This window comes from Globicephala melas, chromosome 16, assembly GCF_963455315.2.
Source record: "Globicephala melas chromosome 16, mGloMel1.2, whole genome shotgun sequence".
Lineage (NCBI taxonomy): Eukaryota > Metazoa > Chordata > Mammalia > Artiodactyla > Delphinidae > Globicephala > Globicephala melas.
In genome coordinates, this window is record NC_083329.1 from 40,897,167 (window position 1) to 40,924,636 (window position 27,470).

Genomic DNA, 27,470 nt, shown 5'->3' on the forward strand with positions numbered 1-27,470 from the left:
GTGACAGATTCAGGGTTATGAAGTTAATTAGCAACAGCAGATGAACTAAAAGGCAAGGCTTCTGTATTCAAAATCTGCCTGTCCTTTCTCCCCACATCCTACAAGAACAAAAGTGGGAGGTAAACTGAAGACATTTTAGTTATCTGATGTGTATTTCTGTGGGGAGTATAAAACATCCTTGGTTTGCAACGAAGGATGTTATCTCATAGGAAATCACAAATTTCAAGTCTTTGGATCAGGTTATAATATTACAATCAATTTTAATTATTTATATCATGAATAAAACTTCATCCATAACACTTTGTTTTTAAGAACAAAATAAAATATGAATAAAAAGAGGTTATGAAGATAGACCTAAGAAGCTTTTACTTCAGAAATGGTATAATTTTTAAAAAGTCATATTTTTTGGACATATTTTTTGGACAATATCATTGTCCATATTTTTTGGACAATAGTACACAGTGGTACTGAGGTGATGTCCTTGACACTTAGAGGATTGCACAATCTGTATGGTAATTTTCTTTTCAATGTGTCAACATACTCTACAGGGTGTCTATTTGTAACTATATTTCTACATTGTCTCTAAGATGAAGGTTCTAGGTATTTATATTGCTTTCACTAGGAGACTTAAGACAAAAACCTTATCTTTTCTTCCTTTGTCTCCCACCAACATCACACTAAAAAAGCTATATTTACATTTCAGTGTTTACAGGTTCTACTTTACTATTTTGGAAGTACACACAGGAATCCATAGGAGCAAAAATTTCAGACTTAAAGCTAAATAAGATGTCAGAGAAATTTCTCAGGGGAAGTTACAGGGACAAGATGTACTTAGGTACATGGTGTTGAGAGGAGACTGAAGGGGACACAGGCAGAAGTCTAACTAGAGACTTCTAATTAGAAGAGGTTTTCAACACTAGAGAGAACAGTGGCTTGGACTGCTATGTTAATAATGAAAGTAGGGGGATTTGTTGGTTTCTGAGTATGTTTTTAGGGTAGAGCTTAGAGTTGTTGCTCAAGATTATATTTGGAGTTTGAATGAAGGATAAGCATTGAGGATGGCTCCAGGGATCTTCGGCCAAAGTGACTGCAAGTTTGGAGATGCTTTATACCTACCACATATTGGACATTGAAGTCACCAAGCATTTTGACAAACATACTGTTGAAATGAATGCCAAGCAGACTAGAACTAAACTCTTCCGCAGTGACCTGCAGGTCTGCAGATAACAGTGGGAGATGAGTATTTTCCTCTATAGAGGAAAATACTATTGATCTCTTAAGAATTCTTAATCTTTGGGAGTGATTTTGGTAAATCATATTTTCTTGAAAAATTATCCATTTCATCCATCTTTTCAAGCTTTTACAGCTATTAAAGCAAAGTGGTCTTTTAATGATTCTTTAAATTTCTTCTATGTTTTTTCCCTCTCAGAATTTATTAGGTAAAGTTTCACTTTCTCCTACTTTTTTTGATTAGTTTAGCTGATAGTTTATAAATTTATTTATGTTTTTATTTATTTATATTTCAAAGAACCAAATTTGGATTTATTTATTGGCTTTAGAGATGTTTACAACTAATTCATAGTCATCAAACTTATGAATTCATTTTTGTGTTTCTTTGTGGTTTTTGCTTATTTCACTTATGAAGTATCATAACAACTATATAAAGCCTTCACAAAAGTTTCTCAAAAAGAAAAGCATGGACTAATTTCACTAAATAAAATACCAACAAATATAATCCAGCAGTTTATTTCAAGATTAAAATACCAAGGCCTACTTGGATTTATATCAGGAATGAAAAATAGATTTATTATAGGAACTGTATTAAGATCAATCATCCTAGCACTGGCTCAAAAAGAAAATTCATTATTGTCTTCATAACTGAGGATATTTATTTGACTTGAATAAATGACCATTCTTATTTTTAAAAAGTCAATAAAATAAGAATAGAAGAATGTTTTCTTAACATAATAAAATATGTTTTTTAACCATAAACCAATATAATAGGGAAATGTGGGAGGTATTCCCACTCAAATCAAAGTCAAGACAAGCATTTTTATTGCAAGTACTAGCAAATGAAATTAAAGGGAAGAAAAAAAATAGAAAGACATCAAACTATCACTACTTATAAAATATATTCTTGGATAACGTGGGAACATGAACTGGAAAACTACAAAAACATAAGAGAATTAAATAAGAATGTGGGTTAAAATTAATATAGATTAACAGCTTTTACATATGTGTCAACCAACTAGAAGAATGAGGAAGAAGAAGTCTATTTACAATAACACCAAAAGATGAGAAACAACCCAACAAAAAAATGTATAGGACATATATAAAGAAAATATTTTTAAAATAAAATCTACTAAAGGACACAAAAGAAAACATGGACAAATGAAGAGACAGAAAGTTCTTAGATTCAACACCAACAATGTATAATTTAACCTAAGTAATTAATTTATAAATTTAATGTGTTGCTAATAAAAATATGGTAAAAAAACATACTTAAGTAGCTTATATAAAGTCAAAAAAATTAACAGAAAGAGGAACCAGGAAATTTTTAAGGAAGAAAATCAATGAGTTAAGTTCACACCACTGTGTTATAAAGCATAGTTTAAAATCTTAACAATTAAGATTGTGTGATAATAGCTCATAAAAAAATAGGTGAAGTAATGGAATAGTGGAGAAAGTCTAGAATCACATTCAAATACATAAGCAAAGATATAATAAATGTAACATCTCAAATTAATGAGTAAAAAGATGAACCAACCAATATATTATGTGAAAAATGGCATAGTTGCCTGAAAAAAAAAACTGCTGGATCAATACCTCCTATTGTACAGTAGGATAAATCCTAAATGCAACAGATTTAAACATACAATATGAATACACAAAGTCACTAGTAGAAAACACAGAATATTGTAACCTGGGTTTAACAAATCAATAGAAAGATGGGCAAAGATTGTGGACACAGAATTCACAGAAAAGGTAATAAAAGTAGAAAACACAGGAAATATACTCAAACTCACTCATAAGCAAATGGATAAAAAAATAAATACTATTTTTTTAACCTATCAGGCTGGCAAAAATCCAGAAGTTTGATATGACACACACTAGGGAGACTGTTTAGAATTAGCCATACTCAGACCAGGCAGTTAGAATTGCAAATTGTTATAAGCCCCATAGAATACAATTTGGCAGTTCTCTCTAAAACTTACAATTGTATGAACCCTTTGGTCTAACTTCCGGGAATTCACTGTACTGATATACTGGCACACATTCAAAATGATGCGTGTTCGATGTTACTTATTTCTTCATTGTCTGTTAAAGACAGACTGACACGTAAAGTCTATCAACAGTGGATTTCTTAAACTGTATTACATATATATGAAGGAATATTATGTAGCTGTGATTAAAAGTTTTAAGGGAATTATCCAGTATTCATCTGGAAAGAACCCTAAGATACACTGTGAGGGTGAAAAATAAACCAGCAAGGTTCAGCAATGTATTAATATTAACTTCATATTTTCTTAAAATGCATACTGAAAATCTGGAAACAAACAAGAAATCAATAAAAGGGATATCTCTTGGGGGTGGGCAGATAAATGTAGTTGTAACAGCTGGAAGTCTTTTTACTTTTTTCTCTCTTACTGTCTCTCTCTCATATATATCTATGAGATTATATTACATATACACAAATATATAGATAGATTTTCTAGATAAATTGTATATGTGTATAAAAAATTTTAAAATAATTACTCTGACACTGAGAGATGGCCTCAAAACCGAGACATCACGTATTACATGTTATCTGTGACCTCTCACTATGAGCAGCCTTGCTTTTCGCTAATAAAGCGGACACATGCCTCTAATATTTCCCCGTTCCCACTCCCCCTCCCAACAAAGACTTGCAACCTTCACATCTGTGAAATCATAGTTAATTATTTTGTGGTTTAATCTTGACTTTATTGTACTTTTCCCACAATTTGACCAAAGAAGAATATGCAGTTCCTGAGAATCCAGTCTCTCTGATTTTCTGATCTAATTTAGGTGTTTATAAGATAAAAGAATGCTTGTGGCGCGTCTTAAACTTAATTTGGGGGTTTAAACTGGAGCGATGAAAAGACTGCATTGCTTCTGATATAAATTACCTTCTCTCTGCTGGAGGAGCATTATCCGCTGCTTGGATGGTGAGTGCATAAGTCCGCCCAACTATCAATTCCACCCCCGGAGCGATGGTGATAAGCCCTGTTGTTTTATTGATGACGAAGTCTCCCTGAGCCCCAACCAGTATTTCATATGTGATCTCCCCGTTTGACCCTTCGTCTGGGTCGAATGCAGTGAGCTGGAATTGAAAATAACAACATAAATCCTCTTGGGACTCAACTTCTCAACATTGTGTCATTTTTTTTCACCCAACAAAAGAAGCTTGCTTTCAAGCACACACACACAAAGAAAGTAAAAAAAGTTCTCTCAGCATGTACACTCTTGTTTTCTTGAATTGAGGCTACTGTGTTCTAACGCTGAAGCAATCACATCAGGAAAGAATTTCTTGTTCTTGTGAGAGTGATAAAAGATTTTGAACCTTGAAGACTATTTTAATTTCCTAAAGCAAAAAAAAAAAAAAGGAAAGCCTGTTCCTATAGGAATTTTTTTTTCTCTGTCTTATCACCTGTTCTTGACACATAAACACATATTAATAAGGACGGAGGCCTGGAAAAACTAAATTGCTTTTATTATTCCCATCCTTCCTTTGCTCTAATTTTTTCCAGTCTTAATGTTTTCCTTCCCATCTCCCAGGGATTCTCTTGTTCTGTAATTCTTTTTACTTACACATGGGTTTAGCAAAAATTCTTATAATCTTGTTCACAATTACTTATAAAGGATTGATAAGGCTTAGCGTATTACCTTTTCAAAAGCAAACAAATGCATCTCCAATTGTAGAATATTTAATTAGAAAATAAGAATATCAAGCCCAAGAAATATTTTTTTTGAGAAAAGGGATTCAATTTAGAGTCCCTGACATAATACCACATGAGCATCTGTAAGGCTAAGTTGCACATATTCATAATCATTGCAAATGATATGCAATAGTTAAAGACTATTTTGGGTCATTATATATGAAAAGAGAATAACCATTATTAATTTCATAAAGCCAAATTAAGGTCATTAGGATTTAATATGTTAAATAAGCCCCATGGACTTCCTGATAAATACAAATTTACTTAAGGGGGCCAAAAAAAAAAAGATTCTACTGGGAAATCTTATAATACGCATTTTACAAAGAGTCACAGAATTTTCTGTTTTCATCCTTTGACAGATAAAGAAAAGAAAGCTGGCCTCAGTTTACACATAAGAGGAAGGCAAAAATTTCCTGTTAATAAAACACACAGGGTTGTAATAAATAAAGCTGCAGAAAAAAAAATTCTTATTTATTGACATTACGTATTTCTTATCCATGAGTTTCACTTCTATAAAGTAGCAGTTCTTTGTCATCCACAGACTTCTTTGGGCAGCTATGGGACATTTTGGTGCACTTTCTTAGATAAAATGCAAGTGTACACATTTACCTTGAAACCTAAATTCAATTTCAGATATGCTGTGTTAATTAATGGCCCATTCAAAGGATCATGTTAACTATCCTAATGAAATGTAAACAAAGTACTTTACGCACCTCATCGTGCTTAAGGGGATATACTGTGCATAGCCTATTTCTATTTTTATTATACACTGCATTTAAAATGATAATGTGCATAGAAATAGCAGCAACAAAAATAACTGAGAGAAAAAAAGGAAATTTGAAAGAGAGGAATAAATTCAGCTAAGTCTGAGACTGGGTATTTGGGGGTGAACAGATGTGGCTGCCAGAAGGAAAGGCATTTCATGAAACGATTTTGGGACTTACGTGAGGATGACAGACATAGTCCTAAAGGCAAAGGAGAAGGAAACAATTTGCAGAAAGTCAGAATGAATGATATATATTTATGGAGAACTATTCAAGCCAGACTCATTCTCTTTTGTGTGTGGATAAAATTAGAAAATTAGAGGACAGGGGTAGCAGAGGAGAAATCAATTTTGATTATAGTAAATCACTTAACACAATGTCTCAGGAAATCCTGATTAAAATTTAGCTCAAACTGGATTCAATATTAACATTCTTCCTGGGACTGAAATCGGCTAAAGGAATTTAGTGATAAATGGCAATGCATCAAGTTAAGAAGAAGTGTTGAGAAATGTGCTTAAGGGATATAGGTATTACGGTTGGTCTTATTTAACATTTTCATAAATGATACTGGAAAGGAGAAAGCTGGATGATAATTAAATTGAAAAAGACACCTGTCTGGGAGGTGCTGTAAATACCAAACAGTACTGCAAAGCACAGGTGATAGAAACAACCCCAAAACTGCAGAGTCAGCCAACCACAGATAAGATAATATATTCAGGGAATACAACTAGTGCCAAATAAATCATTAGCAAGTAGGAAGTTTAACAAATAAGCCAAATAATGAATTCTATGTTTGTTACTCAAATAGCTTTATACAAATTTTCAGACTTTCAACACTAAGTAATAAAAGAGTGGGTCAAGAATCCATTTAATTGAGTTCCTATACATGTAAACAAAAATATTTTAAAGGAATTATTGGTGGTCCAAGATTAGAAAAGAGCTGAGACACTGACTCAGAATACCCTGAAAATGGTAACATCTTGTGAAAAACCCTGAAACTAAACTATGGTGGGGATTTAATTCAATAACAACTCAATGATCTTGTGATCAGTGGTCTATGAGATTATAGGTATATAAAGCCCGTTCCTAATTTAATGGGAAAATCTGCCCCGTAAATAAAAATGCTTTAATTTTTTTTCATCTTCCAGTGCATTTTAATCAAACTTCCATCATCAGAAGAGTTCTTGTAGCATACAGTGTTAGGATGCGCATGTTGACTTGGTCCTACAAATGGAATATCCACAGATTTGCACTTCAAACATGTATGAAAAATAAAATATATAATATTTAGCTGTATAATTTTCCCCACTAATCATGTTATCTTTAAAATAAAATACTACCTCTGTCCAATAAATTAAGCAGCCTGGAGTCACTAAGCAGACATCAGCCAAATGACATCCATTTCTTGAAAACATTCTGGGAGAAATACTGCAGACAGTCAAATGCTTACAGGAATCAACATGAATTAAAACTAGCACATTCAAAATAAAAATCTACAACATTATTGAGAGAAATTTAAAAGTATGTGGAAAGACAGTCCATGTTCATGGATATAAAGACTCAATATTTTAAGATGGAAATTCTTTAAATTTATTTGATTTATAGATTCAGTGTAACCCCTATCAAAATTCTATCAGGCTTTTTGGTGGAAATTGTCAAGTTAATCCTCAAATTATATGGAAATACAAGGGACCTAGAATAGCCACCATTTTAGAAAAGAAAAACAATGAAGAAGGAATTACACTATCAATTTGAAAACACACTATCTACCCACAGCAATCAAGATGTAGTTTCGACATTAGCTAGACATACAGATTAACAGAAGTCCAGAAGTAACCTCTTACATTTATAGCTAACTGACTTACAACAAAATACCAAGGTAATTTATGGGGAAAAGATAGTTTTTTGAATAAAACCTGCTGAGATATTTATATGCAAAAGATTTTTTTTAATGAACAGAGACCTTTATCTCATAGCATATGCAATATTAATTAAAAATGGATCATCTAAATGTAAAATGTAAAAGCTAAAACTATAAAACTCATAGTAGGTGATATAGGAGAAAATCTTCGTGAACTCTTGTTGGCAAAAGTTTCTTAGATGTGACAGTAACAGCATGATACACAAAAATAGAAAATATTTGCAAATCATATAGCTGATAAGGGACTTGTATTCAGAATTTAATGAGTATCAGCCATTTCAACAAAATATATTTAATATAATAAAACTTCAATATAATTAAAGTCTGCAACACGAGTGAGTAAACTATATATTTTAAGAGTCATTATTTTGGTTATAAGTTTTGATTCTAATGCAAATGGGTTTAGGTAAGAAACTGTATGATCTTTAGTAAAGTTAAATTGTTTTAATATAAGACAAAATTATGTACAAATGTAAGAGTATATTTACAATTTTGAAAGGTTTGCTCAACAAATCTTTATCTGGTATTTGCTTAAAATACTAAACCCCACTAAGACCTTAAATAAATATACCCTCAAACTTTAATCATGATATCACAAACACACATATACATACACACGTATACTTACCACAGAGAACAATATCATTATTTGACATACAATAAATTGTCAAAGTCATTAAAATACTACATAGACTTATCCTAATTTTGTTTATAATATTGGAAATTATAAAAATAATTTTAACATATAATTCTATATGTAATGTTTATATGTCCTCCACAGGGTACTAAATAATATACAGGGCACATAGAGATATACACAGATAAGGCAGTAAAGGATATTAATTATCATAAATGCTTTATATAATTCATGAGAATGAATTGATATTAATAATAACTGGATGACTTTATACAAGATTAATCATTTACAATGCACATATGGAAGTAGTTCATATAACCAATTTAATACAGCTGGTACTATTAGCAGCAACATTTTAAAGAGTAGAACACTGAAGTACAGAAGGATAAGCTATTTGTGCAAGGTTACATAGGGTACAAAGTGACAGAAAGGGACACAACTGGTTAGTCTGGTTCCAGATACTATTATCCTTATTTAAAAAATGGTTTTTGTATTTTTAAAAAATTTTTATTGGAGTATACTTGATTTAAAATGTTGGTAACAGATACTATTATCTTTAAATTGGATTTAACATCAACTTTGCCACTTACAAACTTTGTGAATTTGGACCAATTTTTTATCAATGTACTAGCTCAAATTCTTTATAAAATCAGTCTGTGAACAAGGAATATTTTCATAGTAATTTCTAGCTCTAATATTCAATGACTTGTGACACAGCATTAGTAATCAGGAACGTTTTCAATGTAATGTTTTTTTCCATATTAAGAGCAGTAAAGGGATAGCCTGGCTGAGGCTAAAAAGTTAGAGACTCTTTTGGAAAGGGCTATGGGAGATAACACTTGTGTGTGTGGCAGAGAGAATTCTTAAGCCAAATAGAACGCATTTCTAGAATGAGACTCTTTCTAAACTAATTGAGAGCAAATTAATTGAGGGAATAAATTCAATGGATATTTGGTGAATCCCTACTATGTGGAAATCATTGTGCTGACCACTGGTGGTTAGAGATCACTAAAAGGAATTTATGGTTCAGTAGGTTAGGCAGAGATGTAAAAGCTAACTTTAATGCAAGGCACAGTAAAATGTATGGGAGATAGAACTGCCACCTAGATATGTGGGAGTATGATGGAAAGAACAATGAATTCTGACTTGCTATGAAAATAAAGACTTTATTTAAAAAATAATATTTGAACTGTGTGTAAAAGAATGAAAAAAGGTACAATTTGGATTAAATTTTAAAACCTGAGAGAGATATCAATAGGCATAGAACAGGAAGGATATTCTATGCTGAACAAACCCTCTATATAATCTCAAAGTTGGTTACATGGAGAGATGTAGCATGAGATGAAACAAAAATACTTGAAGTATTACATAGCTGTCCTTGACTACATGGTGTGGAGATTAGACTCTTCCTTCAGTAGGATAAGGACCTATTTTGACTTGTGTCTGTGTTTCAGAATAATCATTTGTAGCAGTGAGGTGGGGAACCTGCAAAAATACAGTTGTCAGAGTCAACTGTAGCAGCCTAACTTATGGCAGTGCATGGGCATGGAAAAGGAAATGATGACAGACAGGTACATTTTGAAACAGCATTTTCAGAAACCGGACAATCAGACCATCACTGGGATGTATGCAGGTGAAGGAGGGAGAAAAGAAACATGACTATAGTTGCTGGCCTGAAGCCAGGGTAATCCAAGATCAATTGGGCTCTTCAAAATATAATTTCCTCCAAAGAAGACAGGTTATGTATGTTTGAGTCTCTGTGTGTGTGTGTGTGTGTGTGTGGGTGGGTGGGTGGGTGTGTGGGTGTGTGGGTGTGTCTGTGGGTGTCTGTGGGTGTGTATGTGTCTGTGTTTCTGTATCAGAAGAAAGATAATGTATTAGTCAATTTACCTTAGAGTATGTCCTGTTTTAGCTGCCTGTCAAATATCCACCTTGCCATGTCCAACAGCTTGATGCTCAGGTCATCACAGGACATTTAACTTTGGGTGACATGAGTACACATAAAAGTGATGATTGAAAACTTGGGAACAGATGAAAGAGAGGAAATTTATATATTGATTTTTGGAAAATGTTAATATTGAAAGATTGGGAATTGAACAAGAAGCCAGCAAGAAGTCCCTCAGCCACCAGACAGCTAGGATGAGAACCAGGGAGGTTTTCCATAAAAGGGTAAATTTGAGAGTTTTACATAGATTAAGTATGGAGAAATATTTACTTCTGTGTTTGACTCATTAGAATTATGATTTTATATGATTTTAGTAGTATGATGTGAGCGAAGGCCAGATTCATAACTATGTATTAATTATGCATAAATACAGAATAAAATAATAAACTATCTAGATTTATCAATCCAAATGCTTAAATACATCAGAGTTGGAATATCAGAGTTAGATAGTAGCATGAAATCTTATCTGGGAAGAGTGTTTAGACCACGGCATAGGAGGATTTAAAAATGCTTATAGGCCAAAGGGAAAGAATCAATAGAGAGGAAGAGATTATTGTAGTAAAATAAAATTGAAAGAATGGAATAACTAGTGAGCACAAGTGAAGGTGAGGGGAAGGGGTGGACTTTAAAGCAGTGAAGAGGAGTAAGAAACATGAAAAAAGAAAGTAAGAACTGAAAAACAAGAAATATGGGAAGAGGTGCGGGTGACAATCAAAGGACGCCACTCCATGAGGGACTCCATCTTAATAAATTAAGATTCCATTTTTCAGAGGGTACAAAAATATTGTTAAGGTTTAAGGCAGTTTTTCTCAAAATTAGCTACATATTAGAGCTTCTTTGTTTTATTAAATAAAATCTCTCCAAGTGACTCTACTATGTGTTACCATATCATTTAAATAAAAATATTTCAGGGTGTAGTCCAGGCATCAATATTTTTTAAAGTTTCTCAGGTAGAACTCTAATACTCAGGACGAAGAACCATTGATTTAAGAGAATTGTAAAAGTCTAGGAATAGCATCTTTGGAGTACAGACAGGATAGCTAACTACAAATCGTAAAATCTGCATCTTTAAAATATTAATATTATATAATTATATATAAAAATCTATATCTCCAATATAGAGCAATTGGTTTTTCAAGAAAACTAGCAATGTGTGAATGAGACCTTAAGACAACAGAGTGGGATATCATTTAGAGTGAACCTGGAAGATTTCATTGATGGCCTACAAAATTGTCTTTTGTGCAGCAAAAAATACACTGCATGAACTGAAGAATCATACTCACTCATGCCAGTAATTTCTCTCTTAACACAAGATGTGCTCATAACCTGATTACACTTAATTTTCAGTTGTGAAAGATGCAGCTGCTGTTTTATGGCAGTGCTCCCATAAGTGTATTTCATGAACCATACATGTCAGAATCACCCTGTTCCTTTTTACAATAAGCAAGCATAATAAAGTCAGAAGGCTAGTTTATAACTGAGAACTTTTAACAAGAACCTGGGTAGTACTCACATTTTTATGACCAACTGATCCACGCTTGTGGACAAGGAGAGCTACCTCATAATAAGAAGACAGTAGACTCAAATACTTATGTACTTACATCAGGCCAAGATAGTCTCATGTCTACACTGAAAATGATCTGATTATAATACTTAAAATCTGTTTTCCAAGGCTCTCTTTGCTGGAGAGTGCTCATTGTCTCCTTTGTTTCTAACACTTTCACTCCTGTTGACAACAGATTACTAACCAAAGAGGAAACCAGTTGATCTTCTGTGGAGTTAGTGAGGAAAGGCAGGTTATTGAACGGTTTAGTGATGAATGGAGCATAAGAACCCATTTTATGACCCTTAAAATGCAGTTGCAGATCACGGTTCTGAATTATTTTGCTCTGTTTTACATTTTTTGTCTCACTGGGAAATCTATTTCCTTTTATTTCTAGGCCCTTGGAGGATGCTTTATAGCCACACCACTCTTTTACCACATACCAGAATAACATTAAAAATACTAATTAAAAAGGCTTCATTTCTTGGCATTTAAATAAGTTAAGAAATTAGAGGCACATAGACAAAAACAATCTATGTTCAAATAGATTTTCAAAGGGAAATATATAAAATATGACTCTTTAAAGGCAAGGCAAAAAGTGTTTTATAAAGAGATACATAAGGGAAATTAACTCTTGTAGACTGCAAATGCCAGAAATAAGCTTTTGATCCCCCAAGGCAAACATTTTTGAGATACGGTTCCACCACATAACTGCTATCGTTTTCTTAGTTACACTTTCCAGTTCCCTGCTGGGGCGTTTTCTGTATAAACTTACTTTTATTTCCAATTATGTTATTATAGAGATGAGAATCAGATCTAATTAAATAAGAACATGACAATAATTTTCATTCCTTTATCTGTATAAACCATAATTTTACTCCCTATGAAAGAGTGCTTCAGTAAAGATAAATGTAGATCTCTAGGTCCATCAATTCACTAGAAATAAAGACCAATACACTTATTCCTCCCCATTCATTCAGATCTACTTGTTTACAGATCTTTCTTTCTTTCATCCTCAAATAAACATTTATTAAGCATCTACTAGTTTAGGCATCTACTATATGCCAGGCACTATGGATACACAGGCTATGGATACAGAAACAAATTATAGTTGTGCCCTCAAGACAAATGGGTAAAAAAGGTGGATTTCATCAATATGACAAGTGCCATAACCAAGATATGAATAAAATGTACTGTGGCTGTTTGAAACCTTTTCCCCACTACCCACATACATGGAAGAGGACATTCACATGGATGCATTTTTAGGTGAATTTTCAGCACTCAGTCTATAATGTTACCCCTTCCTACATCACTGAAGAAAGCACATCTTAATCCAATAAATAAAATAGGGGTAGCACTGAATTATCTCTAATTTATATTAACAATTATATCATGCAAAATAGGCAATAATTCATCCTTTGAACAAATATTTACTGCATGGCTAGTATGTCTGGCATGTGCTGGTATTAGAGTAGCAAACAAGACAGATGGCCACTGATGGAGTTTTTAGTTCGGGGTGGGGACAAGAAGAAAAGAAGATAATTTTAGTTGGTCATATTGGTTATGAAAGTGATGAGAGAAAGTTACAGAATAAGAATGTGTGACGGGGTGTGTATATGTATGTGTGTATGCTGGGAGGCTATTGACACTAAGCTGTTAGGAAAGTTTTCTCTGAGGAGATGATATTTTGAGCTGGGTCCTGAATGATGAGAGTGAATTAGCCTTGTAAAAGATCAGATAAGAAGTGTTCTTGGTTAACAGAAAATAGTATACAGAAGCCATGAGACATATTGTTAACTATTTCTTCCACACATTTCACACTGATGAGGACACACCACTGTATCATAATATCTTGGCTAGAAACTACTGTTATTGGTGGGTTGCAAGAACAGGAACTATTAAGGAAGAAGAATTACTAGGAATTATCTACTGAAAACTACCAAGGAATGCTTCCTCACAAAGTAAAAAGTCTAAAGAATAGGAGAAAGTAATCAAGCTATAAATAGAAGGGAAAGAGATCAAGGTAAAGGAGATAATTAGAGAAAATGGGAAAGAGCAAGGCACATTCAGGTAACTGGAAATGATAGTTCAGTAGGACTGAAACATACATATAGAAATAGAGGGCCAAAGATGAAGCTGGAGAGAAGAGCAACCATAACATAAAGACTTAAGTACACTGCTGAGGCATTTGGAATGCTTTTTTACTGCTCTGAACTATTTATCTAATACTAAAATATATAGGTATACAAATTTATTTATTAGTATTCACTATATACTGTACTATTATATATTAGATTATATTCTATATTATTATATATTTTATGTTATATAATATATATTATATATAAACTTTAGTAATAATTAGGAGCCTTTCTAATACTCTAAAAGGTATAAAGAATCATGACCTTCCTGGCTTGAGAGTAATTTCAAATTATTAAATCTGACTCTCAGATGTAGAGGAAAATATAGATCAGTGGTCTTTACATGACTGGGCAACTTAAACCTTTTGGGTTTGTTTTTTATATTGATTACTTAAGTATTACTTATAGAGCTTCAGATCCAGGAAAGCTGAAGTGAATCTTTCTCATCTGTATTTCTCAACCACTCCCTAGATAATTTTGATGTACAGCCAGTTTGGAAAGTACTAGAATCAACCAGATTTCTAAAAATCCTCAAGGAAGAATATTATTACTTCTTTATGGTTTATATACAGAACACAAAAAAGATTGTGAGATAACTTGCAATTTATTTAAATGTAATAAGTATAGCTAATGATAAAAATAAAATAAATCAAGGATAAAGATTTTGCCAGATTTCTGTGTTTTCAAAGATACAATCTACTATCTAATCTTAATTTTTCCCATTGTAATGATTCTATTTCATGTCCAGGTAATCAATGTCTAATAGTATTACCCAGCAATTTATTAATACAGTCCTTTGTATTTATCTGCAAAGGAAATTTAACCAATTTCTACAAGAGTTCAAAATAATTTGAAGTTTTAAGCTACATGTTTAATGCTTGAAACTTCAGTATATTAAATATATTCATTAATTAAATATGTTCAATACATTTTAAAAATCAAGTATAAAAGGTCAAACAGCTATGTGTACATCTAGTTAATTCTACTTTAAAGTCCATGTAGATATACTTTCATTCAAAAAGTAAACATAAATTTAAAGCTTTTTAAGCTAAATTATGCCATACAATAAGTCTGAAATTCACTTTCATTTCTTCAGCAATGTCTTCACCAATGCTTTGTATAATGCCCAAGGAAATAATTGCTTCAAATATTCTCACCTGTATGACACTGTCCCCAGGGTTCATATCTGTATAAACAAAGACATCATAGGATATTTCAGGGAAGGTTGGAGTGTTATCGTTTGCATCCATCACCCGAATATTGACGGTAACTGGTTCACTTTCTTGAACACCATCAAATGCCGTTATCTTTGGGGATAGAAAAATACATTTAATAGAGTATTCGTGCAAACATAAGCACTACAGAATTACCTCCTACAATTTAAGAAGTTTCTCATATGTAATTTACAGTTTTAAAAGGGTGCTAAAATGTTTGCTGATAAAAGGAAGTAATAAAACTATAATAGTACATATAATCAAAGTGTTTTAATGTGCTAAGAAGCAATTACGGAGGAGTCTGTTTTGTTTTTAATGTATTGAATGCAAGCACGTTTTAAAGAAGCTGATAGGTAAAATGTCTTAGAGGCTTGAAATGGCCAATGACACTGCTAATTTTTAGGAGTTAACTACTATTTAACCTTTAAAAAATTAATAGTAAAATATTCTCCATTTTTACATGTTTTGTTTACAATGCAACAGTTGTTTTTACAGCCAACATGCTTACATCAGTCAAGAAAATAGGTGCCCTAAACATGTAATATCATTTTCTAATAAGTCACAAAAATCACAACTTTTAAAGGACCCGTTGGCATTCGTTAAGAGTGATATCTTAATTACATTATTAACTTTTTTTTTAAATTAATTAATTAATTTATTTATTTATTTTTGGCTATTTTGGGCCTTCGTTTCTGTGCGAGGGCTTTCTCCAGTTGCAGCGAGTGGGGGCCACTCTTCATCACGGTGCGCGGGCCTCTCACTGTCGCGGCCTCTCCCATTGTGGAGCACAGGCTCCAGACGCGCAGGCTCAGTAGTTGTGGCGCACGGGCTTAGTCGCTCCGCGGCATGTGGGATCTTCCCAGACCAGGGCTCGAACCCGTGTCCCCTGCGTTGGCAGGCAGACTCTCAACCACTGCGCCACCAGGGAAGCCCACATTATTAACTTTTAAAGAAGGTCTCACCAAAAAATCAGTGCTATAACACTACCATCCTCGTTCTGAATGACTTTTGAAATCCACTCTGTATCTAAGTTTTAACTGGGGACTTTAGGTTTTCTGAAAGCTCTGAGTTTGCTGTGTAAGCTTTTCCCGACAAAAATCCTCCTTATATAAATTCCATTACCTACCCTTTTCTATCAGCTCATGTTCCCCCTATATTTGAATAAAATCTAGCTCAGAAATTTGGATAATGAATAGAACTTCCTTTTTACCTCTATTCAGCTGTCAACTTTTCTCTCTCTCTCTCTCTCTTCACTAACCTAACCTACAAATTCTTGTTGTGGGAGGCTGTCCTGTGTATTATAAAAGGTTTATCAGCATCTTCAGTGTCTACCCACCAGATGCCAATAGCACCTCTTCATAAGAGTAACATTCAAAATTCTTTCCAGAAATTGCAAACAGGTCCTGGGGAAGGGCAGGATGGGGAGGGTGGTGGGTGCAGGAATCATCCCCAGTGAGAACCACTGGCCTAACCCTATGACAAAGTTAAAAATGCAATAACAATAAATAAATAAATAAATGTTAGAAAATAATTTTTTTATTTTGTTGATTCTACTTTATAATATCTCAATTTAAGTCAATCATGAGTGTATGGTGAAGAGTGAGATTCCCATTTTCTTGTTTTCATTTCAAAATTTGTCTTTCTTCTGTTGGAAAGAATGGTAATAAACTACACAAACTTACAAACAGAAAAAAGAGAAATACATGTGAAGAATTTTTTATTATTTATATTCTGTTATTACTTGAAAATATTGCATTTTCCTTTCAAATCATTGACCTTTTCAGTTTTAAACAGACACCTCTTTCTCTTGCATACATATATATGTATATTTATATACATATATATGAAATCTCTTTACCGAAAAGATGTAAGTTTGCTGTTCTTCCCTGTCCACTGGTTGAAGTAAGGTGAGGTAGCGAGTGATTCCAGTCTGCGTGATAGTGAAGACTGAAGTATAATCATTCAGAAAAAGGTGAAGCTCTGGGTCTTTCGTCTTTAAAAAAAAAAAAAAGTGCCATTATTTATAATGTTAATAAACAATGCATTTATTAGTTCATTACCTGGAAATTAATTTTTCAAATTTATTACAAAAATATATAACTGTATTAAGAATTTCTAAAGAAAAGAAAGAGTTAACTAGAAATTTACTCATAATTGCACAAAACTATCCACAGACAATTACTCACTTTGTGGAAAATAAAATACTTAAATAAGTACTAGTATAATTAATGTGAATAAAAGGAAAAATAGGAAGAAGAAGAAGACAGAAAACAGTCCATTTGAATATATTCTTATTGATTATTTAATATCAATATTTTCCAGAACTTCATTGGACTCGAGAAATAAGAAATAAATACAGGAAAAGGAAATTGGAGGCAAGAATTTTAGCTGTAGAATTTTACAATTAATTCATTTGTAGTAATAAACTGCACACATGCATATTATTAACCTGTTCTCATGTTTAATGTAAAATAGAAATAAAATTGGTTATGTATATAATTCATTACCTATAAATAATGTGCTTGCTCTTTCTTATTTTAATGTAAAGATTCTCCAAGGGGAAACGTAATATTTATTTTAATTAAAATATTTCAGATGATTAGATTCAAAATATATGAATTGACACGTGTCTGAAAAAAGGGTTTAGAAAAAAATGATATATACATAAAAAGGAAGTGACTGCAAAAGTTCAAAACACAGGTAATTAACTAGGCCTTGGAAATCCTTCACAATCTTATTGCCATCTCTGAAAGACAAGGTATTAATCTCTACAATTCAGAGAAAGAACAAAGACATAAAATGGGTAGGCTTGGATTGGCATCTGCATAGTGGAATAGCAAGGAAGGTGCAGCAAATAAAATGGGAATGTTGAGAGAGAGTGGACTACCAGGAAGGCTGTGAAAAAACAGATACAGGGATGATACAGCGAGGTAAGGTGTTTTACAGATTATGGCAACTTTTAAAATATTATGGTGTGAAATGTGATTTAATATCACAGATTTCTAAGTCTGATATCAAAGGCTGAGGGCGGAGTAGAGAGCCAGGAATTGTTAAACACATTGTCGATTAAAAAGAAAAAAAAAATTAGAACTCATATTTTAAAAATTTCTATGTAGAAGTGAGAAAGTTGAAATGCACGCTACTATATTAAAAGGTTGGCATGATTTGATCCACAAGATACTTTACATCTCCCTAAAGTTTCAATATGTGTATACTTCAAATAACCTTGGAATGAATGGTTTCATTTGAACCTGACACAAGTTCTGTATTTGCAGTATCTTATTAGGAGATAATATTTAGCTATATCATGGCAGCTTCCTTGCCCATGATTTTGATACAAGGTCAATGTGCTACATTTATCTCGGAACACTAAAAAAATTAATACTATAGATAATAATATCTGTTGGTCCACTTATAAAATAATCAAAGTTGTTAAGAGTTGTAAAAAAATCAAGAGGCTTCTCACTGATATTTTCCAATGGGCATTCAGCTGTTTTCATTTCAGTGCCATGACCCCAGTTTCTCAGCATGGCTAGGAAGTGGGGTATTTTGGTTAATCAAATAGGTTAGTTAATAAAAAGTTAAATTCTTTTAAAAAGTAATTTATAAAATACACATTAAAACATATTTTTAAACCACATTTTTGGGATTCTTCTTTTGTTATACTTTAGAGCCAATTGTAATCTAATTCAATTATTATTTTTAAATGATCACAAATGTTAGCATACAGTTTCAATTAATTTAAAAAAACTAAATAAATATGAGTGTCTGCCTTTTTAGTGTTTACCCTTGATTTTACCTATCAAAGTCAAGTCACTAGGCTTTTAAATTCATATATTTTTTTCTGTTCTCTGAACGTACCAACAATGGTGCCAACAAACACAGCTTCTTTTCCTCATATTACACTACGAGTAATCCAAGCTGAGCAAGTTTTGCTATGTGATTTGCTTGCCAAATATTTACTTCTTTCCTTTTGTTCAAATCCTTCAGTCATTCTCTACTTCCTTTATGACTAATCCTCTCTCAATTTCTCTTCTTCCTTTCAACTGTAGCTTCTGTTAGTAAATTTGTTAGATATATTCATTCATATACTCACCACGTTTTAAGCATTTTTTTAATGTCAGGTACTGAGATAGTGCAATACTGTAATGAATGTTGGGTTGTAAACCAATGTATGTATATGTGACTGTGGTATGATTGTATCACAAACCACACTATTTCACAAATTTATGAAAGCGACAAGATTTCCATTGCCAAGCAACTCCCATTCGAAGATGATATACACACCAGGACTTCATAAACAGGCTCTCTCATATTTGATAACCAGAAACACTAAAGTCCTTTTGATAATTTAATTGTCTCCATTTCAAGTCCTTTTATAAAAACTAGCTAGGAACTAAAATAACATTTCCCAGAACTGCAGGCTGTTTTATGTAAAAAAAATAACAGAACGCATAATGTTAGTATTGTACATGGCATCTTACAGCTTATTCCAATCTGCTTTGCACAGTTAATTTCTGATTAAAATATAACTTTTGAAGTTTATTAATCTTTAAAATAATAACCTTCTAAAATTTATATATGTATATAGCATGCATAGATGCTATTGGTAAATGTCTGGGTATTTAAGTATAAGAATTTAAGAAGGCAGATTTGGAAATGTTCAGCCGGTTATCACTCAAAGTTTAATACCTTAGATTCATTTGTAAGGATAATACTAGTTTCAGGTGTGGTGTACTATGAGTGTAAATGGAAGATAATGCTCTGGCTTATTATTCTGATAGGGACAGTATATTTTATGTAGTCCTTGTGTCTATAAATTTATTTATTTAATTTAAATAAATTTATTTAAATTAAATATTAGTTTTCTAAATCAAAATATACACAGAAGGCTGATTAATATAACAATCTTTTTCCCCAACATAAAGAAATATTATTTTACTCTAAAGTATACATTCAGCATATACCAAAAGCACAATATATTACTTTGTTAATTTGTTTATTATTTTCTGGGAGTATAAAACAAACTCTGATATTTATTCACAGCACAAATAAAGTGAATGCAAAAGTAAACACATATACAAACACAAAGGTAAACATATGAATGTAAAATTTTAAAATCTCATCATATAGAATAAATATGTTCAAACATGACAGTCTATTGGATTTAAAACCAACTATGGGTTTCCAATGAGACTCAAAAGATGACATCACACATACATACACACACAAGATTATATGCATCCTCATATATATGCACATACAACACAGAAATGTATATGTGCACATACATATGCATACTTATGCGCATACATATAAATTACAAAGCATAACAAGAAAATAACAAAAAATTTAATCTCATCTGCCAATTTGAATTAGTTGACAGTAGTTCTCTGAAGTACCTTGTTTAAAAGGGTTCGACTCTAAGATTAGAATTTTTCTAAAAGAATGCAATAATGAATTATTAATGCTCCATGGGCTAAAAAAATTAATAATTAAATAATCTTTGTTTAAGTTCACATGCAGTTTGGATTCTCCACAATTTCATACTACTATAACCAATAATATGATGTAATAAATTTAAATTACATATATATTTTAATAGTTTTAGGTCTTTATAAGTGATAATGAAGTAATTGCCTTTTTTTTTTTTTTGTAGAAAGGAAAAAGAACAAGAAAATGAACCACAGCAATTAACAAAAGAGCAAACACAAAATTAACACCTAGTACCTACAGGAACTCCACCAGGTGGAACCTATATGCAAATTAAACATTAAATTAAAAAATGTAAATATAAATGACCACAAATATATATATGGCATACAAATGTACACTAGAAAAAAAACAATGAACCACAAAACAAACAAACAAAAACCTTTTCCAGTTTATTTAAACTAACAACTTTTTCGAAGGTGTATTTTTTCTTAGTATTTTGAAACATCATAACATATATATGATAGTATAACAATATTTATAAAGCATATAAGTACATTATACCTTTATAAGTGTACTGTATTAAATTTCAAGGATACCTTTATTTTGAAACAAAACACTATATAGGGATGCAAACTGACTTGGAATTATAAGTGGATCATTGCCTCTCTGCAAGCCAAATGCATAACCTGTTGATTATTATTCCCCGTTATTTTTTTATAACTAGAATTCAATAAGCAACTTTTAGTGGTTCTGCCGCTGAAAACCTGGTGGTTTCAGACATGCCTCTTTTGCATTACCTGCTCTATGTATATTCTGGACTATTATGAAACTGAAGTAAGAATGGTTGAAAAAAATTATAAATATGATTCATATATATATTACATATGCATGCATAAATATATATTGACATCTATAGGAAGGAACATTAGTACAAATATTTTTGTCTACTTTCTTTTTCAGTTTACTGTGACCCTTAATATTCCTTCTGACTCAAAATCTAAACTGCTAATAACACCACAAATCACCGATCTCTGCTACTAGTTCCTAAAACTTCGCCTTACTTTCTACTGAATTGAAGGAAGAAAACAACTTCATTTTTGGATAAACAGATCCAAGTCTGTCCCCTTCTTGGCATCTGCCCTGTGGCTTAGCTGTGCTCAAGAAAACCAACTCCTGGAATGACTACTTCTCTTTCATGCCTGATGCTTTATCTCTGTTTCTATTGGTAATACCTGTATGAGGTGATGTGTCTTTGCCCTTAATCTTAAATCCTGTACCCTTAAGCTGATTAATTTCACTAATTCTGACATTCAAAAACTACTAGAATTTACCATGTAGTAAAATTCTTGCCTGCAAACTAAAAGGGCCTTGAAATTTTCTTTTGTTAACACAGATCCTAAAATAACCTAGCAATGAACATATTTTACTTTTGAGAAGTGAAGAGCACTTGGCCTGGAAAAAAAATATGATTCAGAAGGACATAAATTCATCTTCAAACACATCAATGACTAATCTAAAGATTTATTCTGTATACTGGCAAATGGAAGATATAAAGAATAATGGTTGAGTTACAAGAATGCTCGTTTCAACTCAATGTGATGAAAAGCTTTCTAGTAGTTAGTTGTCCCACCATGGAATGGGCCATATTGTGAAACAGTTAATTCAATACCATTAGAACTGTTGATACATATGCCAGATATTCTCATTCCTTTACTTGTGTCTGAACTTATTAGTTTATTAAACAATTACTAGAACATACTAAGTTCTGGGAACTGTATTAGATCTTCATGATACAAAAGTTATTAAGATCTAGGACCTATCCTCGATTTAAATTCAATGAGGGAGAAAGACACACACAATGATGTAAATATAACTTTAGAGAAATTCACCAAAAAGAGACATGCAACTCAACTGAGAGAATGCATAATTTAGAAAAGATTCTTAAATGAGGGTGTGCCTGAGCTGAATTCCAAACACTGAGCATGTTCTTCAAGCCAGTTCATGTAATGGAAAATGAAAGATTTCAAAAAAGAAAATGTAACAAACAAAGGTAATTAGATAAGCAGTAGTTTGGTATAACGCATGAAACCACAAGTAGTTGCTAAATGTAATAGGTGAAGCAGAAATTTTCAGAAAATGAGGCTGCAGAAATGTTCAGGTATCAAGTAGCAGAAAACCATGCACATAGGCTTGAAATTTCTTCTGCAGCAAGTCATGAGAGTATACTAGGTAGAAGTGTGATATAGTAAGATTTGAGCTTTGAATAAATCATTCTAGTGGCTGAGTGAAAGATGGTTTTGAGTAAGAAAAAAAAATGGGAGCAAGAAGATTAGGAGGCAATTTTAATAAAAGACAAATGGGTTGTAAGAGTGGAGAGAGAAAAAGAGAGTCAAGAAATATTCAGAGGACAAAACAGGAAGAATTTAAAGATCTCTTAATTGTCTTGAGTAAAAAAAAAATCAAGGATGACTCCTAGGTTTCAAGCTTGAGTGGCACAATGAAGTGTAACATCAACTCCTGAAGAATGGATTTTAATATAACATTTCACATAGTATAGGAAGTTGGATTAAATGATGTTTAACATTCTGTGGACTTATTTAAAGTATAGATATATCGAAGTTGTAGATGATATTTTAGAAAAATTTGTCACTAGGGATTAGATATACTTGTTCAGTTTCTAGGCACCTAATGACCATCACTCACTGCAGATGATTTTAGAAAGAGGATGGGCCTAAATAATAAACAAATGGCCAGATAGACATTGTTTAATCACTTGACATTTCTATAAAACATAGTAATTATGGCACTCTCCATGCACATGGCTTTATCTAAGGGAAATCTTCTCTCCCTTCCCATCCCCACCAGCCCCAAGCGAAGGAGCAGGCCAAGGTGGCAGTGACTGCTACCATATATCTTTTTGGGTCACTGGCATTTGAACAAAAGGCTGCAACTGGTAAATATAAGGCTCACAGTGTTATACAGCTATCACAGGGTAGAACCAACAGTCAAGCCCAGGTCTATCTAACTCCAAAGCACAAACTCTTAAGAACAACAATGTGCCATCCCATCCCTTGGAAACATTCAGAGTATTTAATAGGCTAACTGAATTGTAAATCTTCAAGAGCAGAATTCTAAGTAGTGTTTTCCAAAGGTTTCAGACCCAGAAGCTCTCTCCACCCTAAGTCAGCAATATCTTGAAGTCCCACTATCCTTTACAAAGTCCCTTAGAATGCAATTTTAACATTTGTAATTTTAAAGTGAATGACAATCCAGAAAAGTAAGAATGTATGCAAGCAAACATAGGGCTTAGTATGCAACCACTAAACAATATAAATGTACCAAGAAGTACAAATACATAAATTTTGCCATTATGGAAAAACTAAAACTACATTTTTTTTTTTAGGATTTAGCTTGTGCCAACCACTGTGTTCATGAAGATGTGACTTAAACTATTAGGAATTTCCAAACTGACTAGTCACTGCTTAAAATATGATTATGCATTTAAATTAAAAACATGAAATAAAATCCACACCAAAATTTGTGGGACATAACTGGGCCTACAAAATATATTAGCTTAGCCAGGATAAAACTTCTTAATGTGGTTCTGTGAGTTTTCTAGTGAGTATTCACTAAATGACCTGTGACTCATGAAACACATTAATCTTCAGGAAATCCCTAAACACTCTGTGATGTGGGATGTGAAATTGTGTATGTATACGCACTTTTCTAGGAAGAAAGTCTATAGCATTAACAGCTGTTATCATAGTCAGACTACAGTCAGACTGTATAAAATAGAAAGGGGCTATCTAGACTAGTGATTAAAATCAATGACTTTATTTCCATTAGACCTTGGCTCAAGGTCTAACTCTACCATTTACTAATTCTGTGATCAGAGTAAGGCATTTAAAATTGCTTCAAATTTAAGGCACTTAAATTGCATTTAAATTTCCCTTTCTGCAATATGTAAAATTGCATCTATTATGTTTGCTGTGAAATTTAAGGGAATTAATGCAAGATAAAGCATTTACTATATTATCTGGAAGGTATTAAGAACTCAGTGTGAATTAGCTGTTGTTAAAACACATGATGAAAGAAAATGGGAGAGACTAAGAAGGGCAAAAAAGGTAGGATGAGGAAAAAAAAAAGAAAGCAGAGAAAGATATAAAGAGTAAAATAAAACACCTGGTGAGAAGTGGAGTGCACACAAGAGTTATCACAGCCTCTGCTAAGGGTTACAAAATTTTTCCAGAAAGAAAAAAAAAAAAAATCTGGAAGTGCCCTTGTAATTTACTAAACTGATGACAAAATCCCATGTAATGAAATTTTGGGGGATGTTCTAGAGCTGTGCTGTCTAATTAGCGACATGTGACTATTCACATTTAAAATAATTCAAATTAAACAAAATGTTAAAATTATGTTTTCAGTCTAGTTACATTTCAAGTGCTCCACAGCCACACAGGCTTAGTGGCTACTGTGCTGGACAGAATAGCTACAGAGTATTTCCACGATCACAAAGTTTTATCAGATGCTATCGAAATGGGAGACATTTCTGGGTCAGGACTTTGTAAGTTGCAAGTGACAGAAATCAGACTTAACGTATGTTAAAACAAAAAAAGATATTTGGGGAAATACTGTGCTAGGTCAGAGACTAAAAGGAAAATCTTTAGGGATTCATATAGATCTGGGGATATTCCAGCCTAAAAAATTGGGACTCGGTAGGACTCCTCTCTGTATGTCTCTGTAAGGCTTCATTCTCTCCCAATGACAATGGGCCTTCTCTATGATGTCAGCAAACTTGGTTACAATGGCTTCAGATTCACTTCCACTTCTTTAATACATGACGCCAAAGTCCTCCAGCTCCAATTTTGTTTTCCGTTCAATTCCTGGGAGGACTTTGACTGGACTGGTAAAAATTTTCTGTCCACTCTTTGGAGCAATCACTCTAGCTAAGGAGGTAAAATACTCTGATCTGCCCAATCTGGACAATTTCCCACTCCTTTAGTGAGTGTCAGTACCATAAAAACAGAGGACAATGATGTGTGGAGTGGAAGAGTGTTAGCATCAACATAGCCATTGGCAAAAGTGTGAGCGGGTCAGCTGCCCCAAAATGTGTTTTCTTTAATAACATAATGTCAGAAAAGTCCCCCAAATCACACTTCAGAGCTACCTTCATGATTTTTTATACTTATTGTGTAATGCCATTATTTTTTCCTATTAGTATTACATAGTTTAAAGCCAATGTTAATTAAAAAGACTGCCCTCGTACTTTAGCAAACTGCAAGTGAAACATTTTCTTCCTTATACTGAATATCTGTAAACTGAAAAAGAACAGTTGCTAAATTCAAATTTACTTTTTTTATAATAACCTTGATATGGAATTAAATTACAACCCTAAGACTCTCATTTATACTGACTTTTTTCTCTATTCTATAGCTCATGCAACCATGTCTTTGTAATATCTCCCACTGGCATAAATATAACAAGAGATGTGTTAGCAAAATAAGAGCAAAAATTATATTTAACTTACATCTTCTACATCCTTGTCCAGAACGACAATTCTTAGAGGGCTGGTCAAATTCATACTGTCAGAAATAGTTGCTCCCACTGGGGCAGATTCCAGAATATAGCCTTGATAACTGGGCATTGTGAAATATGGGCTCTGATTGTTTACATCCAGTATTTCAATATGCAGACTGGCAAAAGCAGGAAGAGGATGACCATTGTCCTGTTCAGCCTAAAAAAGAATATAAAAGATTAAAACATTGTATGTTATGGAATCCTTTCGGGGTGCTATTTTTCATACTATATGTAGGAATTCTCTTTTAATCTGGTATCATTACAGAAAGAACTACTTTAAAGTAAAGGACCCTTAGAAAACATGAGGAAATAAAAGTCCAGAGAGGCTTCATCAATTTTTGCTTTCCTGTCCTCAAACCCAGTGTATATTTCAAGAAAAAAAAATCATTGCAATAAACTTTTGTATCTGTCATGGCATATTATTAGAAAAAATAACAGCACTTAAATACATTTAGATAGAAAACTGAGAAGGGAAGATATTTGAGTGAATTACTGATAAAATATTTAAATAAAAAAGAGACAAATATTCATAACTCAAATAATGCATTGTGTTTATTTTTGCCTCTTCCACATCTTCTTGTTCCACGTTAGTAATTAAATCCCCAAATAACTCGTAATTCTACATACAATTAATAGATTAAAGCTACATTTGTTGCCCACAAAAAGTCCTCTAAAGACTCTTATATGGGACAGAGAAAATTTCAATAAATTATTTTTAGTAGAAATAGAAATGTAAACATTATTTAACCATAAATATATTATTCAAGTAAAATTAATATTCCTGTATTAGGAGTATGTTTATTTTCTTGTTTTTTTTCCTCCTATTCAGTTTAAAAATTTGATGACAATTTATATTTCCAATAAATTTTCTTAGGAAATCTCCACATGGTCATGCTATGAATGGGTGAACACCAACCCTTAACACCAACTCTTGACTTTGTTTTTTAAAAAATGCATCTTATTGTGTAGCAATCCAAAAATTTTATTTAAGGGAAGATTTTATCACAACTGATTTCTAGAAAATCTCTTCCAAACTTTAGAATAAATCATTAACATAATTCAATAGTATATATATATGTAAATAGATTCAAAATCTGTCATTTTTTAATTGATATGTTCCCCCATTGCTGCAATAGTTGTATTTTGAAATCAACTAAAAGTTAAATATTTTATTTTAAATCCTGTAGTGCTTTCCTACATGAAGCAGTGACATTTGGCCATGAAGGTTTATAAGCAGTTCAGATAGATATCTCTGATTGTTCATTATTGGGCTTCTGGAAGATAATTGTTCACTTCTTTCTAGTTGTAATTTTTAGTAATTTAGTAACTTAGTA

The 27,470-nt window shown here is 32.5% G+C and overlaps 1 protein-coding gene across 1 annotated transcript in view; it reads right to left on the reverse strand.

The window, feature by feature from the left end:
• Positions 1–27,470, reverse strand: part of PCDH15 (protocadherin related 15) — an 807,822-nt gene that overhangs the window by 271,864 nt on the left and 508,488 nt on the right. The window contains exons 11-14 of the mRNA XM_060286024.1: positions 26,087–26,293; positions 16,982–17,116; positions 15,067–15,216; positions 4,149–4,342 (exon numbers count right to left, since the gene is read on the reverse strand). Coding sequence (XP_060142007.1) covers positions 4,149–4,342; positions 15,067–15,216; positions 16,982–17,116; positions 26,087–26,293 — 686 coding nt within the window. The remainder of the gene's footprint in view (positions 1–4,148; positions 4,343–15,066; positions 15,217–16,981; positions 17,117–26,086; positions 26,294–27,470) is intronic.